Below are 15,378 nucleotides of genomic sequence, written 5' to 3'. Positions count from 1 at the left end.
TAAAAAGCATACCTAGCAAAATGGGGATCTGTATCCTTTAAATCATCCTGAAAAAAAGCTTTGGGTGCTTCTTTGAGACAGAAATGTTTAAGAATATCATGGTGCATTTGTCTATGTCTGGAAAACTCTGTAAGTCTGACTCCAGGACGCCTGGGTGGCTCAGTTGGTTAAGTATCTACCTTTGGCTCAGGTCATGATCCCAGGGTACTGGGATGGAGTCCTGCATCAGGCCCTCTGCTCAGTGGGGAGTCTGCTTCTCCCTCTCCCTCTGTGTTCACTTCCTTTCCCTCTGTGATCTTCCTCTCTCAAATAAAATCTTAAAAAATAGCTCAACTCCATTCTTTACTAATATTGAGGCTCAAAACATATTCGACATACTTGTTAAAATATTTTTTGACTGTTTATTCAAAGAGTCAAAAATACACTATTCTGGGGAGGGCTTGGCTCTGAGAGCAGGACTTATCCTCATGATCTCTGGACTCCTGACCAACTGTGATGGCAAGATGTCATTAAATCACCTTATTCCATCTCTTATTGCTTTAGGATTTTTCTCTTCATTTTCTCTTTTCTATTATTTATTCAGTTTATTCCCAAATTTAGATTTTCCACTACCTTTTGTTATTTTTCTTTTAAAAAGGATTTTATTTGGCAGAGAAAGAGTTCATTAGCAGGAAGGAGGGGCACAGGGAGAGGGAGAAGCAGGTTCTCAGCTGAGCAGGAAGCCTGATGTGGGGCTCAATCTCAGGACTCTGGGATCATGACCTGAGCCAAAGGCAGAAGCTTAACCAACAGGGCCACCCAGGTGCCACTTCCACTACTTTTTAAAAAGGATTATTATATCTTTAAATTCCTTTTTTTTTAGGGTTGATTTAAAACTGTCATTGTGACAGGTGTGAGGCCATATCTCATCATGGTTTGGATTTGCATTTCTCTGATGATTAATGTTATTGAGCACCTTTTCACCTGCCTGTTGTGCATCTGTATGTTTTCTCTGGGAAAATGTCTATACAGAGCCTCTGTCCATTTTTTAATCAGGTTGCTTTTTGTTATTGAGCTGTAGGAATTTTTAAAAATATTTTTCTCACTTAAATTCAATTAATGAACATATAATGTATTATTGGTTTCAGAGGTAGCAGTGATTCATCAATCTCATATGATACCTAGTGCTCATTACATCATATGCCCTTCTTAATGTCCATCACCTAGCTACCCCTTCCCCCCACCTCCCCCTCCAGCAATCCTCAGTTTGTTTCCTATGATTCTTTTATGGTTTGTCTCCCTCTCTGATTTCGTCTTCTCTTATTTTTCCCTATCTTCCACTATGATTCTCTGTTTTGTTTCTTAAATTCCACATATGAGTGAGATAGTATAATTGTCTTTCTCTGATTGACTTACTTCACTTAGCATAATACCCTTTAGTTCCATCCATGTCATTGCAAATGGCAAGATTCCATTTTTTAATGGCTTAGTATTCCATTGTGTGTGTGTGTGTGTGTGTGTATCACATCTTCTTTATCCATTCATCTATCTATGGACATCTGGGCTCTTTCCATAGTTTGGCTATTGTGGATATTGTTGCTCTAAACATTGGGGTGTAGGTTCCCTTTTAGATCACTACATTTGTATCTTTGGGGTAAATACCCAGTAGTGCAATGGCTGGGTTGTAGGGTAGCTCTATTTTCAACTTTTTGAGGAACTTCCAGAGTGGCTGCAGCAGCTTGTATTCCCACGTATACAGTGTAAGAGGGTTCTTGCCTTTGTCCACATCCTTGCCAACATCTGTTGTTTCCTGATTGTTAATTTTAGTCATTCTGACTGATGTGAGGTGCTATCTCATTGTGGTTTTTATTTCCCTGATGCTGAGTGATATTGAGCATCTTTACATGGGTCTGTTGGCCATCTGTATGTCTTCTACGGAAAAATATCTGTTCATGTCTTCCACCCATCTCTTGATTGGATTATTTGTTCTTTGGGTGTTGAGTTTGATAACTTCTTTATAGATTTTGCATACTAGCCCTTCATCTGTCATTTGCAAATATCTTCTCCCATTCTGTCAGTTGTCTTTTGATTTTGTTAACTGTTTCCTTTGTTGTGCAAAAGCTTTTTATCTTGATGAGGTCCCAATAGTTGATTTTTGCTTTTGTTTCCCTGGCCTTTGGAGATGTGTCTAGCAAGAGGTTGCCGCCTGTGTTCTCCTCTAGGATTTTGATAGATTCCGGTCTCACATTTAGCTCTTTCCTCCATTTTGAGTCTATTTTTGTGTATGGTGTAAGATGGTCGTTTCATTCTTCTGCATGTGGCTGTCCAATTTTCCCAACACCATTTGTGAAAGAGACTGTCTTTTTTCCATTGGATATTCTTTCCTGCTTTGTTGAAGATTAGTGACCCTTGAGTTGAGGGTCTGTTTCTGGGTTCTCAATTCTGTTGCATTGATCTACGTGTTTTTGTGCCAGTACCATACTGTCTGGATGATCACAGCTTTGCAATACAGCTTGAAGTCCGGAACTGTGATGCCCCCAGCTTTAGTGTTCGTTTTCAACATTCTTGTCTATTTGGGGTCTTTTGTGGTTCCATACAAATTTTAGGATTATTCCAGCTCTGTGAAAAAAGCTGGTGGTATTTTGATAGGGATTGCACTGAGTAGTATAGATTGCTCTGGGTAGCACAGATTTTAACAATATTTGTTCTTCCATGAGTATGCAACATTTTCTCATTTCTTTGTTGCTTCCTCAATTTCTTTCATGAGTGCTCTATAGATTTCTGAGTACAGATCCTGCCTCTTTGGTTAGGTTTATTCCTAGGTATCTTATGGTTTAGAGTGCAATTACAAATGGGGCTGACTCCTTAATTTCTTTCTTCTGTTTCATTGTTAGTGTATCGAAATATAATTTATTTCTGGGCATAGATTTTATATCCTCCCACTTTGCTGAATTTTTGTAGTTCTAGCAATTTTGGGGTTGAATCTTTTGGGTTTTGGACATCAACTATCATTTTATTATATTTAATTATACTGTGAGGAGTTTTAAGCAAGAAAGAATGCTGTTTTGTCAAGTGCTTTTTCTGCATCTATTGAGAGGATCAGATGGTTCTTGTCCTTTCTTTCATTAATGTAGTGTATCACATTGATTGATTTGGGGATGTTGAACCACCCTTGCAGCCCAGGTATAAATCCCACTTGGTCATGGCGAATAATTATTTTAATGTACCATTGGATCCTATCGTCCACTGAACATTCCTGAAAACCAGCTAGTACAACCTGTTGTTTTCCAGCAAAAGGGAAGCAAAGACAGGAAGAAGCTCCAACTGTTTGAGTATCTTCATGATTGTGTAATCCTGAAGTGGCATCCTCCATTCAGTGGGTAGATAAAATCAAAGGCATCTTTCAGTTTGTATCAAAAAACAAAGGGGGCAGCCCGGGTGGCTCAGCGCTTTAGTGCTGCCTTCGGCTCAGGGCGTGATCCTGGAGACCAGAGATCGATGGAGTCCCACGTCAAGCTCCCTGCATGGAGCCTGCTTCTCCCTCTGCCTATGTCTCTGCCTCTCTCTCTGTCTCTCATGAATAAATAAAATCTTAACAAAAAAAAAAAAAAAAAAAAAGAAGGGGGCACCTGGGTGATCAGTCAGAAGAGCATGCCAACTCTTGATCTTGAGGGTCATGAGTTTGAGCCACACACTGGGGGTAGAAATTACTTAAAAAACAAAAACAAAGAAAAACTTGCCCAACTTTGAGGGAAAAGAAAAGGCAACCAGAAGACCATGACTTACCAGAAGATGGCTAGAACACTGAGAAATTATGGAAGAACTGGGGAAATCACCAAAATCTAGAGAAAGCTAACTTACCAATTCAGTGAGGCCATTCTACAGACTCCATCTTACTTTTTAGAAGAGATCTCCTATTCACACTATATTTAACCTGAGGAAGGCTATCTCAGTCTGAGTAACTGGAATGCAAATTATAACCGTACATATGCTGACTGCCATGAACTAAGACATGCAAATGGTTAAATAATCTTACATTTCATGGTTTTCTGACATCAGAAATCCCTATAAATTTCAAGATTTTTCTCTTAAAGAAAATGCTGAAGAGGGAAACACAACTTCATTATTTCTTTTATTAAATAGCATATGATCCACAACAAAAAGCGTTGGCATTAATCTTTTAAATGTTCGGCAGAATTGTGGTAAATCCATTTGGGCCTTGGCTTTTTTGTTTTTTATTACAGATTCAATCTTGACACTAGTTATAGGTCTGTTCAGTTGTCTATTTGTCCTTGAGTCAGTTCCAATAGCTTGTGTCTTTCCAGGAATTTCATCTAAGTTATCTCATTTTTATCTTTTCAAAGAAACAACTTCTGGTTTCATTACTTCTTTCCCTTGTATTTCTAGTCTTTATTTCATTCTATTCACTTCCACCCTAACCTCTATTTCTTCCTGCTTACTTAGGTTTAGTTTTAAAGGTAAAAGATCAGGTTATTGAGATTTTTTTCTTAGTCATTTACAGCTCTAAGTTACCCTCTAAGCACTGCTTTAGCTGCATCCCATAAATTGATATGTTGTATGTTTTCACTCATCTCAAAATATTTTGTGAAATTTTAAATTTCTTTTCTGATCCATTGGTTATCTAGTTCCTTAATCTCCATCTATTTGTGAGTTTCCCAGTTTTCCATTATCTATTTCAAATTTGATTGCCTTGTGATCAGAGAACATACTTTGTATTATTTGTCCTTTTAAATTTTTAAAGGTTTTATGTTTTAGTTTATGATCTATCATGAGAAATATTCCTTGTGTGCTTGAGAAGAATATACATTGTTATTAGGTGCTATGTTCTATAGGTCTATTAAGTCTAGTTGGTTTATAGTGTTCAAGTCTTCTATTGTGTTTGGTATAGCTGTTTTATCCCTAATTGAAAACAGGGCATACAGTCTCCAACTACTACGGCTGAATTGTCTTTTCATCATTTCTGTCAGTTTGTGCTTCATGTATTTTGGTACTGTCATTAGATGCATGTACATTTAGAATTGTTATATCTTCCTGATGGATTCACCCTTTTATTATTATACAATGTCCCTCTTCAGGCACCTGAGTAGCTCAGTGGTTGAGCGTCTGCCTTTGGCTCAGGTCGTGATCCTGGGGCCCTGGGATCGAGTCTTGCATTGGGCTTCCTGCAGGGAGCCTGCTTCTCTCCCTGGCTTTGTCTCTGCCTCTGTCTCTCATGAATAAAATCTTAAAAAAAAACAAAACAAAACAAAAAAAAAACAATCCCTGTCTCTCTTTATCTCTAATAACATGCTTCTAAGTTGATTTTGTGTATTGATATAACTCCAAATTCGCTGATTCCTATTTGCATGTATCCTTTTCCATCTTTTAAATGTTTTTAATGTACTGTGTCTTCTTTAAATAACATACATGTAAATGTTTTATTCAGCATGTTACTCATTAATTGATAGTAATTATCTTTGGCCACAGGTCAGACACACTAGTTTGCAAAATAGCAGATGTAAGTATTTGCTAAATTAATGAATTCATAAATTCTGCAATAAAAATTATTTTGTATTTCAAACAACTAAGGTCAATTTTTTGGTTTTATATTTTGAAGCATCTCAGTAATCATATTTATAAATGTCTTATGAAAATGGCACTCCATTCTAGACAACCATTCTAACCATCCATTATTATTTAGAATAATCTAAATTCTACTATATAAAACATTATGCAATTAGCACCTATTTCATACAAATGTAGCCAGAGCTCAATTTATTATTCTTTTTCAACAGATCTGATTGGTTTCTTTATGATTCTTCTGACTTTTCATTATATCATTATAGTTGACAAAGGGATCCATGGTTGACTTGTCAGTTCTTCCAAGAAGTAATTCACTCTGCAAAACTACTGAAGAGGAGAAATATGTAAGAAGTCTAACAAATCGAAACCAACTTCTGGTCTATAAAATGGAAATAAATTTTTTCACTAAATTTGCTAACCACTTACCACTAAATATATCACAGAACTCATATCTACAAGATTTCCCTGGCTTTCTAGCACAGCATAAGTAATGGTCTCACTCTAATTGGTTTTTGATCCTGCTATTTTCAAGCATAAAACGGAATTCCAATTATATTTAAGTACACCAATAAAAAATTAAAATCTTCCCAAATGGAATATCAAGTAAATAGTCAAGGTACATAATTCTTTATTCTAAAATAAAAATATAGAAAAATGAAATGCAATTTTCTATTTTTTTCAAAAATTAAAAACAGAATTAAGGGACGCCTGGGTGGCTCAGCCATTGAGTGTCTGCCTTCAGCCCAGAGCGTGATCCGGCGGTCCCAGGATCAAGTCCCGCATCAGCCTGCCTGCATGGAGCCTGCTTCTCCCTCTGCCTGTGTCTCCGCCTCTGTGTCTCTCATTAACAAATAAATTAAAAATAAAAACCTTAAAAAAAAAACAATTAAGAATAAGTGTGGGAGAAAACACAAGAGAAAGGTAAACACAAATGCTATTAGCAAAGATTTAAGTACAGTACTTTGCAGAGATATAATTACTAATATTTTCTATTCCACATTTGTTTATGTTAAAGCATGGTTTAAAGAATCAGAATACTGGGAATCTATTTCATATTATTGGACTTTTTCTTGAATTTAGGCTTCCTAACATAATATTATGAATGTCTGTCTACACTATAAATTACTTATCACTGGGATAGGTGATTCTTTAACACCAATTTGATCACTCTCCAAAAGGGAATTAAGATATTTTCAGACACTTAGGTTATTGATGCATCTGTAAACGAAATAACTGCTTGCACAAAGCCAGATTTGGAGAAACTACCTTATGTTTAAGATACTTAGTATTTTTTTTTAAAGATTTTATTTATTTATTCATGAGAGACAGAGAGAGAGAGGGGCAGAGACACAGGCAGAGGGAGAAACAGGCTCTATGCAGGGAGCCCGACATGGGACTTGACCCTGGGTCTCCAGGATCACGCCCTGGGGTGAAGGCGGCGCTAAACCAATGAGCCACCCCGGCTGCCCGATAATTAGTATTTTAAGGCCAAATGTCCTACAATGAATTTTAATGTTGCTATCTCTCTATTCCTAAATTTAAACTTATATGTGTTAATGAAAAGGCAATCTCTTTTTGAGGTCAAAAGAAATACAAGGTGTTCAACAGGCATGCAAATAAAAATTAACATGTATAATTTCACAAATGTAATTACACAGTCATGAAGAGGAAGAGATGATTCCGTGAAAATGTTTAGCTGACAGAACTGAAGACATTCTGACAGTATAAAAAGGATATAAATGCAAACATTTTACTAACACGTATAATTAGAAAATTACATACTAAAAATATAACAATCTCACCCATTTCATAATGATTGTAAATAAGTCATATAGTCAAAAGTATATGACTATACTCTTTTTTTTGGAACTCTTTTTTTAGCACTAACATTTAACTAGTAAGAAAGTGTCATTTAAAAGGAATCTATTCTTTCCTTTAGCTAGATTATTGCCAATTTATTTCCTTCTTCAACAAAAGTTAAATGACTTCCAGTTATAAAGATAAATCAATATTGTAATAGTTTTTACCAAGTAACTTTTAGAGAGCTTTCAGTGTTAAAAAAGGAAAACACTTATGTATTTAATAGGGAAGAAACAATCCTCTTTATTAACCTCACTGTATATTCAGAAAGGATTAAAAACACACACATTTCCTGGGACACAAAACTGTACCAAAAGCATTTCCTTACAAAATAAGTTCACAAACCAATAGTCCTGGACTTACACAAAAACATATATATTGACATACATTAGCTTGAATCAACACAGAATTTTAACGTTTTTGCAGCAACTTTCTAGCAGATTATTATTAATGTGGGAGTGTACGACTTCTGTAACCCTTTAAAAATAGTAATAAAAAATTACAAAATAATGAAAATGTAGAATTAAGGCTGAGACTATATCATCTAGTATTAATAAAGTCAAACAATACTTTAAAAAATTGCTGCTGCATAGTTTATATATATATGTATATATATATATACAGGTAAGTCTTTAGAAATTTAAAATGCTACTGCTGTTACAAATTCACTCATCAATTTTTTCTCCCTGTATCTCAACATTTGAATTTCCAGATACCTGTGCTTTTTCTATTTTTATTCTGAATTCTTCATTAAGAGTTTCCTCACATATTTACATTTAAATACTTAACCTCTAGAGCTTTCCTTAGACTCAACAGACAAAAAAGTTTTGTTAAATAAATTCACACAGAAGCAATAAAAAGGTTTGTTTTCAAGAAATAGTTCTAGCATATCCATGATAATCATACTGAAAAATAGTACATATGCTTTTCTTCAGGATTAATAAATGCTATGTGCCAGTTTTACAGTCACTGCAATGTTTGCACATTTTCCTCTGATACATTTGCAACCAAAGGGCATGACGACTGGAATAATTCCAGTAAATCCATACTGTCCCGTGAGATTCATAAAATTGAAGAGCTGTTTCCAGTCCCATTTGGATTGACATGGAAACGCATGCCCAGATAATCGTATTGTCCCCAGAAATATTCAGTCCGGTAAGTCACCCTCTCGGTCTTCTGAAACAGAGCTGCAGAAGGCAGAGCATTCTTCATGAGACCAATGGCCTCCTCTTCTCTGTAATTGTTCACACATCTGATTTGGTTATAATCCTGGTCAATGTGGAAAAAAAATAAATTTTATGTACCATAGTTTTCCTAAACTCCCTCAGCAGAACTAGATGGTTAAATACCAAATGGAACTATGTTCCATTAATTAGGTAATTCTTGATTTAAACATATTTATTTATTTTTAAGATTTTATTTACTTATTTGACAGAGAGAGAGTGAGCACAAGCAGAGGGAGTGGCAGGCAGTAGGAGAAGATGATGCAGGTTCCCCATGGAGCAGGGAACCTGATGCAGGACTTGATCCCAGAATCCTGGGATGACTTGAGCTGAAGGCAGATGTTTAACTCACTGAGCCACCCCAGGCACCCTAGTATAAACATATTTAATTAAATCTTTGTATATAATTACTTCTGTCACATGTATGCCAAAGAGAGAGGGAGAGAGAGAGAGATCCTCAAAATAAAAGCAGCACTTAACACATAGAGTAAAGGTTAAGCAATTCGTACCACAGTTCTTTGGAATACCACAGTGTATCTTAGACCCCAAAACTGAAGAGTTTCATTTTTCTTTTCCCCTTTTCTTACATGAAATTACTACTTTAAAAGTAAACAAGAATTATAATGATTACAGAAAGTCACAAAATAAGGACAAGTATTTTAAAATATCCATAATTCCATTCATATAGAGATGAACAAAGTGTGTGTGTGTATATAGTCAGATATATATTAATCATACATATAATTATATCTATATAATCTAATTATATATAGATAATACATATATATGTATACACATATATATATTCAGATAATAGTCAGATGTATCTAAATAATTTTCTAATGAAAGTTCCTTGATCTGCCATCTCCAAATAGAAGACACGTTTTTGATAAACAGCTAATTTTTACTCTATGAGTAGAAAATCAATTAGAAAACTAAAGCCCCTATTGAATCTACTGCAGAGAATCATCCACTGCTAAGCAGATTTTGTGGATTCCAAGATCCACATTTTTTCCCCCACATTTAACATCTTTGAACTCTACCTTTTAATGGCATGAGTTAATCTAAAGGTTTTTTTTAATGTTTCATGAAATGATTTTTATAATATCCTCTTAGAGTTGATGAAACATGGTATATAATCTCAGTTTACACATAGTAGTATATGCCTATACAAATAAAAATAAAACATATAAATACAAAGTCATGCTGCTTGCTGTTTACTACTTAATATTTGTTCCCAATTGTAGGGATGAACTATACCAGCATTTTAACACTGTAAGATACTTTCATTTCTTTTGTGTATGTGTGTGTGTGTGTGTGTGTGTGTGTGTGTGTGTGTGTGTGTGAGAGAGAGAGAGAGAGAGAGAGAGAGAGAGAGAGAGTGGAAGGTGAGGGAGAGAATCTTAAACAGGCTCCAGGTGTCAGAGCTTGACACGGGGCTCGATCTCACGACCCTGAGATCATGACCTAAGCTGAAATCAAGAGTAGAATGGTTAACCAACTAGGCCACCCAGGTACCCCAAGATACTTTTATTTCAAATGCTCGAGACTGTACAAGAATTATTAGTTCAAGATCTATGGAGAACTAATAGAGATTAAGGATGAGGAAACTACTAATTAAATCTTAATTTAAATTTTAGGGGTGCCTGGGTGGTTGGTTCAGTCTGTTAAGCCCTACCTCTGGCTCATTGAGGAGTCTGCTTGAGATTCTCTCCCTCTGCCTTTCCCCTACTTGTGCTCTAAAGTAAATAAAAATAATTCTTAAAAAAATTTTTTTTAATGGAGATTTAAACTGATTTTAAACCTCCCAAATATAAATAGTATGCAAAGGGGGAGAAAGCCATGAGATAGAATGTACCAAATTTTCAACCTAAAACTTTTCTTTTTAAATATTATTTGAGAGAGAGAGCACAAGTAGAGATCACAAGTAGAGGGAAGCACAAAGGGAGAGAATTCTTAAGCAGACTCCTCATTGTGTATAGAACCCAATGTGGGGTTTGATCCCATGACCCATAAGATCATGACCTGAGCAGAAACCAAGAATTAGCTGTTTAACCAACTGAGCCACTCAGGCACCCCCAACCTAAAACTTGTAACACTGCCACCACAAAGCTAAACAAAAATGGTGAAATTTGTGTCTACTTCCTGTGTCAAAAGTTGTGTAGACAATATGGTTCTGTTTTGCTCTCTGGAAACGTTTACACTCCTCCCCTTTTCCTTGATATTCTAAAACTGTATTATGAAACATATTTTGGCACATCTTTTGTCAGTAATTGTGCTGGGCTTTCAGTGGACCCTTTAATTTATCCCTGGGAAAATATCTTCCATGTATTTTTTACTTCTCCATTTTCTTCTTTCTAGGATTCTGAACAGAATTGGTTCCCTATGTTTCCTTCATATATTTTTTTTTCTATTTTTCTGGGAAGTTTGACTTTAGTCTTCTGAAATTTTTATTTCAGCAATAGTATTTGTAATCTGTGATCTTATCCTGGCTGTCTCTAATAATACACTCTGAGTTTCGTTAATAGAACTCCTGAAAATCTAAGTAGGAATTAAAAATTTTAAGTTCAGTTGAATCAGCTTCCAGGGTTGGTTTTACTATTTATCTTGGATTTTCTCTCACATGTTGACTCTCTCATATGCATGTTTCTTGGTTGTATAATTACATTTAAGAAAAAGAATGCTTCTGGCCTGGATTTTTTCTCCTGTTAACAAAAATCATAACTATTTTTCCATCAAGTTCCTCTGAGTGGAAACTTTAGGTGGGACAGGGCAGAGCAGAGTCCAAGAGCCAGCAGGCTCTGCTTTATAAGTGCATGGCTGGAGAGCCAACTATCAGGCTGCTAACTCCCTAGGTGGCAGCATTAGATAAGCATCTAAGGGTGCCACCAACTATACCTGAAGCCAATATCCCAAAATTTAATTAACTACTATTGTCTAACTTTGTGGTGGCATCTTTGTTTCCTAGAAACAAGGAAATCAACATTTGTTTTGAAAATCTGGCATATTCTAGGCTGTGATTTCCTCTCCTTTTTCATTTTGCTCCCATTCACTCTATTGTTCATGAGTTCCATCAGGCAGGCAGAACGTCTCCCACGGTCTCCAGACTATTTCCCTGTCCCTTCTCTTTTGGTATACTCTAGACTTGTTTCTGGTTATCCCCAGAAAACTTCAATCAAACGTGAAGGCAGGTGGCTCCTGGGTAGCTCATTCAGTTGAGTCCATCTCTTGGTTTCGGCTCAGGTCATGATCTTAGGGTTTTAAGATCAAGCCCCATGTCAGGCTCCATACTTGGTGCATAGTCTGCTTGGGATTCTCTTTCTTTCTCTCTCCTCCTCTGCCCCTCTCCTTGTGCACTCTCTCGAATAAATAAATAAAATTTAAAAAAATGTGAAGGCAGAGTGATGGCATTATCAGATACACAAGGACTCCCAAGTTTTTCTGTATACACTTTTCCTAAGAAAGTTATGAGAGAAACACAAGGAATCCAAGAAACAGTGGATTCAACCCAAGAGTAGCCAAATAAGACCCATGAGATCTACATATATATATAGTTACTAGTCACTGTAGGAGGAGGAGGAAGAGTACGTGGTCAAGGTAAACAGTGAAACGAGGTGCCTGGGAGGCTTAGGTGGTTGATCAACTCTTGATTTTGGCTCAGGTCATGATTTCAGGGTGAGACTGAGCTCTATGTCAGGCTCTACGCTCAGCACAGTCTGCCTTGAGAGATTTTCTCTCTCCCTCTCTTCCCTCCTCTACCCCTTCTCCCAGTCATGCTCCCACTCTCTCAAATAAATTCTTTAGAAAAAAACAAAGGTAAATAGTGAAAGGAAAAAAAAGGAAATTCGAAAGTGCAGAAAAATTAACATCCGAGAAACAGTCTAAATAGGAACTGAGTTAAAATTTAGCATGTTTAAAAAAACTGATACACTATGGAAGACTCACTTGATCTTGATATTTGGAACCCTAATTGGTGGCCTAAAACTTTATCGAGAAGTCAATAAAATCCTAGCACACAACTCTGCCTAGTACTAAATATTTACATAGCCAAAATAATGTGTGCATTTATAGCTTTCTATCTTTGAAAAAAAGCATAGAGGATTTGCTTGTGGTTATAGTACAGACTATAACTAAATAATATAATGACAGAAGGAAAGTTCTAAAACATTTCCAAACAATTCAGTCTGAAAGTCATTAAGTAAGCTAGGGATGATGGACATCCACACCAAGTGGTCAGGTGACCTGTGCTATCTTAAAGCGGTTAAGATGGACAGAGTATACAAAAAAGAGGGAGATGGGGATCCCTGGGTGGCTCAGTGGTTTAGCACCTGCCTTCGGGCCAGGGCGTTATCCTGGGGTCCCGGGATCAAGTCCCACGTCGGGCTCCCTGCATGGAGCCTGCTTCTCCGTCTGCCTGTATCTCTGCCTCTCTCTCTCTGTCTCTCATGAATAGATAAATAAAATCTTAAAAAAAAAAAAAAGAGGGAGGCAACAACAGAATAACTAAAATTAAATAATTAAAACAAAGGTTGCTTCTGGGGAATGGATGGGTGAAGATGCGAGGATAGAAGATTTCATCATCAAGATGCAGAAGATAGAAGATTTCATCATCATAAGCTCTCTTTCGCACCTGTGCTCTCCAATTTGGTATCCATCAGCCACATGTGGCTCCAGAGCACTTGCCATGTAACTAGTGCTTAAAGATTTGCTGTCTTCTGAATTTCAAAGACTTTGTATGAAAAAATTATTTGAAGTATCTCAAGAATGTTTTACACTGTTTACATGTTGCAATGATAATGTTTTGTATACTGGGTTAAAAAAATCAATTATTAAAATAAATCTCAGTTTCTTTTTCTTTTTTTTTTTTTGTTTCTTTTTCATCCGGCTTCTAGAAAACTTTAAATTACATATATGGCTCACATTACAACACTAAATCTTATATACCATTCGATTTATTTACATGTATGACTTCAATGGAAATGATACTATCACTACTAACAACATGATAAAAAAAAATCAACTCTAGCCCATACTACCTCTGAATTGCTACAAAATCTTAATTAGGATTCAAATTAGTGACATGTGTAGTTGTATTGTAGTAACTGCAAGGTTTAGGGCTAATTCAATGCTGAGGCTATATAGGGCAGCTTCAAGAATATATACTTTAGTCTAGAACTGCATGGTAGGCATTTCCTCCCTGATCTTACAAACCTGGATATTCTTTAAAAATTATAGGAGGGGTGCCTGGCTGGCTCAGTCGGAAGAGAATGTGATTCTTGGGTCATAAGTTCAAGCCCCATGTTAGGTGTAGAGATTACTTAAGTAAATAAACAACAACAAAATAACGCTGCAAAAAATTATAGTAAACCTACATGAAAATAAAGGGATTTATATATTGAATTCCTATTTCAAGCTGCAATAGTTTTATATTTTGCCCAATCTTGTTTTGATATCCTATCATTTTTTACTCCCCCTGGCAGGCAGTTAGTTAGTTAGTATGTATGTATGTATGTATTCATTCATTCATTCATTTATTTGAGACACAGAGAGAGAGAGGCAGAGACACAGGCTGAGGGAGAAGCAGGCTCCATGCAGGAAGCCTGATGTGGGACTTGATTCCGGGTCTCCAGGATCACACCCTGGGTTGAAGGCAGACACTCAACCACTGAGGCACCCAGGCATCCCTGGCAGTATTCTAGAGTATACCCCAGACATCATGTTATTTAACTGATACCTCAGTACACATTTCTAATAATATACTTATTTTAATGTAAATATACGATGTTGTTATACACAAAATAATTTCTTAATGTAGCTAATATCTAGGTGATACTAAAATTTCTTCAAGTTTTTTCAAAGTTGTCATTTTAAACATTCAAATGTGGATCCAGACAAGGACTTCACATTGCATTGGATTCTTATACCTTTCAATCACTTTTATTCTATAACAAATAGTTCATCCTTCTTCCTTTCCTTCTTTTATGGAACCAATTTATTAATAAAACTGGCATTTGCCCCATACAATGTACCATTCTAGACATTCTGGATTTGGCTGATACTTCTTGGTGGTATCATTTAACTTGTTCCTAACTTCCTTTTTCCTCTATACTTGTAGTTAAATCAAACTGTTCTTAATTTGTAAGAGATTTAAGCTTCATGTCTTACAGTATCTATTCTTTACAATGCATTAACCTCCTTCCCAAGCACCTAGGAGGTTACCATTTACACACTATCTTGGGGAAAATAGTTTTCTGGATTGCTGACTTCTTCCGCAGAACCTCAGGAAACACTAATCAGAAGCTTCACTGGATTCAGGTTATTTCCTACTCAATCACATAATAGTAAATGTCCTACTTTTAGTGTTGCTAAGATCAATCAGTGGATTCGTGTGTATCAATCTGATCTTTCCATTACTAAGTTTCCCCATCAATTTTTTACTTAATCACTTGAGTATTATTATTGCCTAAATCTATTATTTTATTAGGGGTGGCAAAATCATGTCGCAATTTTATCGTGCCTTTTATTTATTTTTATTTTTTAAAATTTTATTATTTATTTATTAATTATCGTGCCTTTTAAAGAAGAACTTCTATAAATAACTTTCTTCAAGGAAAAATAAGATAAATATAGCAAAAGGGAGACAAAGCATAAGAGTGTTAACTACGGGAACAAACTGAGGGTTGCTGGAGGGGGGTAGGGGGATGGGGTAACTGGGTGATGGGCATTAAGGAGG

At 36.0% G+C, this 15,378-nt stretch overlaps 1 protein-coding gene and 1 pseudogene across 3 annotated transcripts in view; one reads left to right on the top strand and one right to left on the bottom strand.

The window, feature by feature from the left end:
- On the top strand, positions 1 to 4,005 carry LOC129508668 (transcription factor Spi-C-like; annotated as a pseudogene).
- Positions 4,006 to 5,610: 1,605 nt separating this feature from the next.
- Positions 5,611 to 15,378, bottom strand: part of SMCHD1 (structural maintenance of chromosomes flexible hinge domain containing 1) — a 143,696-nt gene continuing 133,928 nt past the window's right edge. Inside the window, exon 48 of one of the 3 annotated variants that reach the window (XM_055324007.1) lies at positions 5,611 to 5,889. In XM_055324007.1, coding sequence (XP_055179982.1) covers positions 5,874 to 5,889 — 16 coding nt within the window. In that variant the 3' untranslated portion in view covers positions 5,611 to 5,873. Of the gene's footprint in view, positions 5,890 to 7,298; positions 8,692 to 15,378 lie in introns of those variants that run through there. The other 2 variants (XM_055324008.1, XM_055324006.1) reach the window with 2 other exon arrangements.

Source organism: Nyctereutes procyonoides, unplaced genomic scaffold (assembly GCF_905146905.1).
Source record: "Nyctereutes procyonoides isolate TBG_1078 unplaced genomic scaffold, NYPRO_anot_genome, whole genome shotgun sequence".
NCBI lineage: Eukaryota > Metazoa > Chordata > Mammalia > Carnivora > Canidae > Nyctereutes > Nyctereutes procyonoides.
The sequence above is the reverse complement of the archived record's forward strand: the minus strand, read 5'-3'. Positions and strand labels throughout refer to the sequence as shown.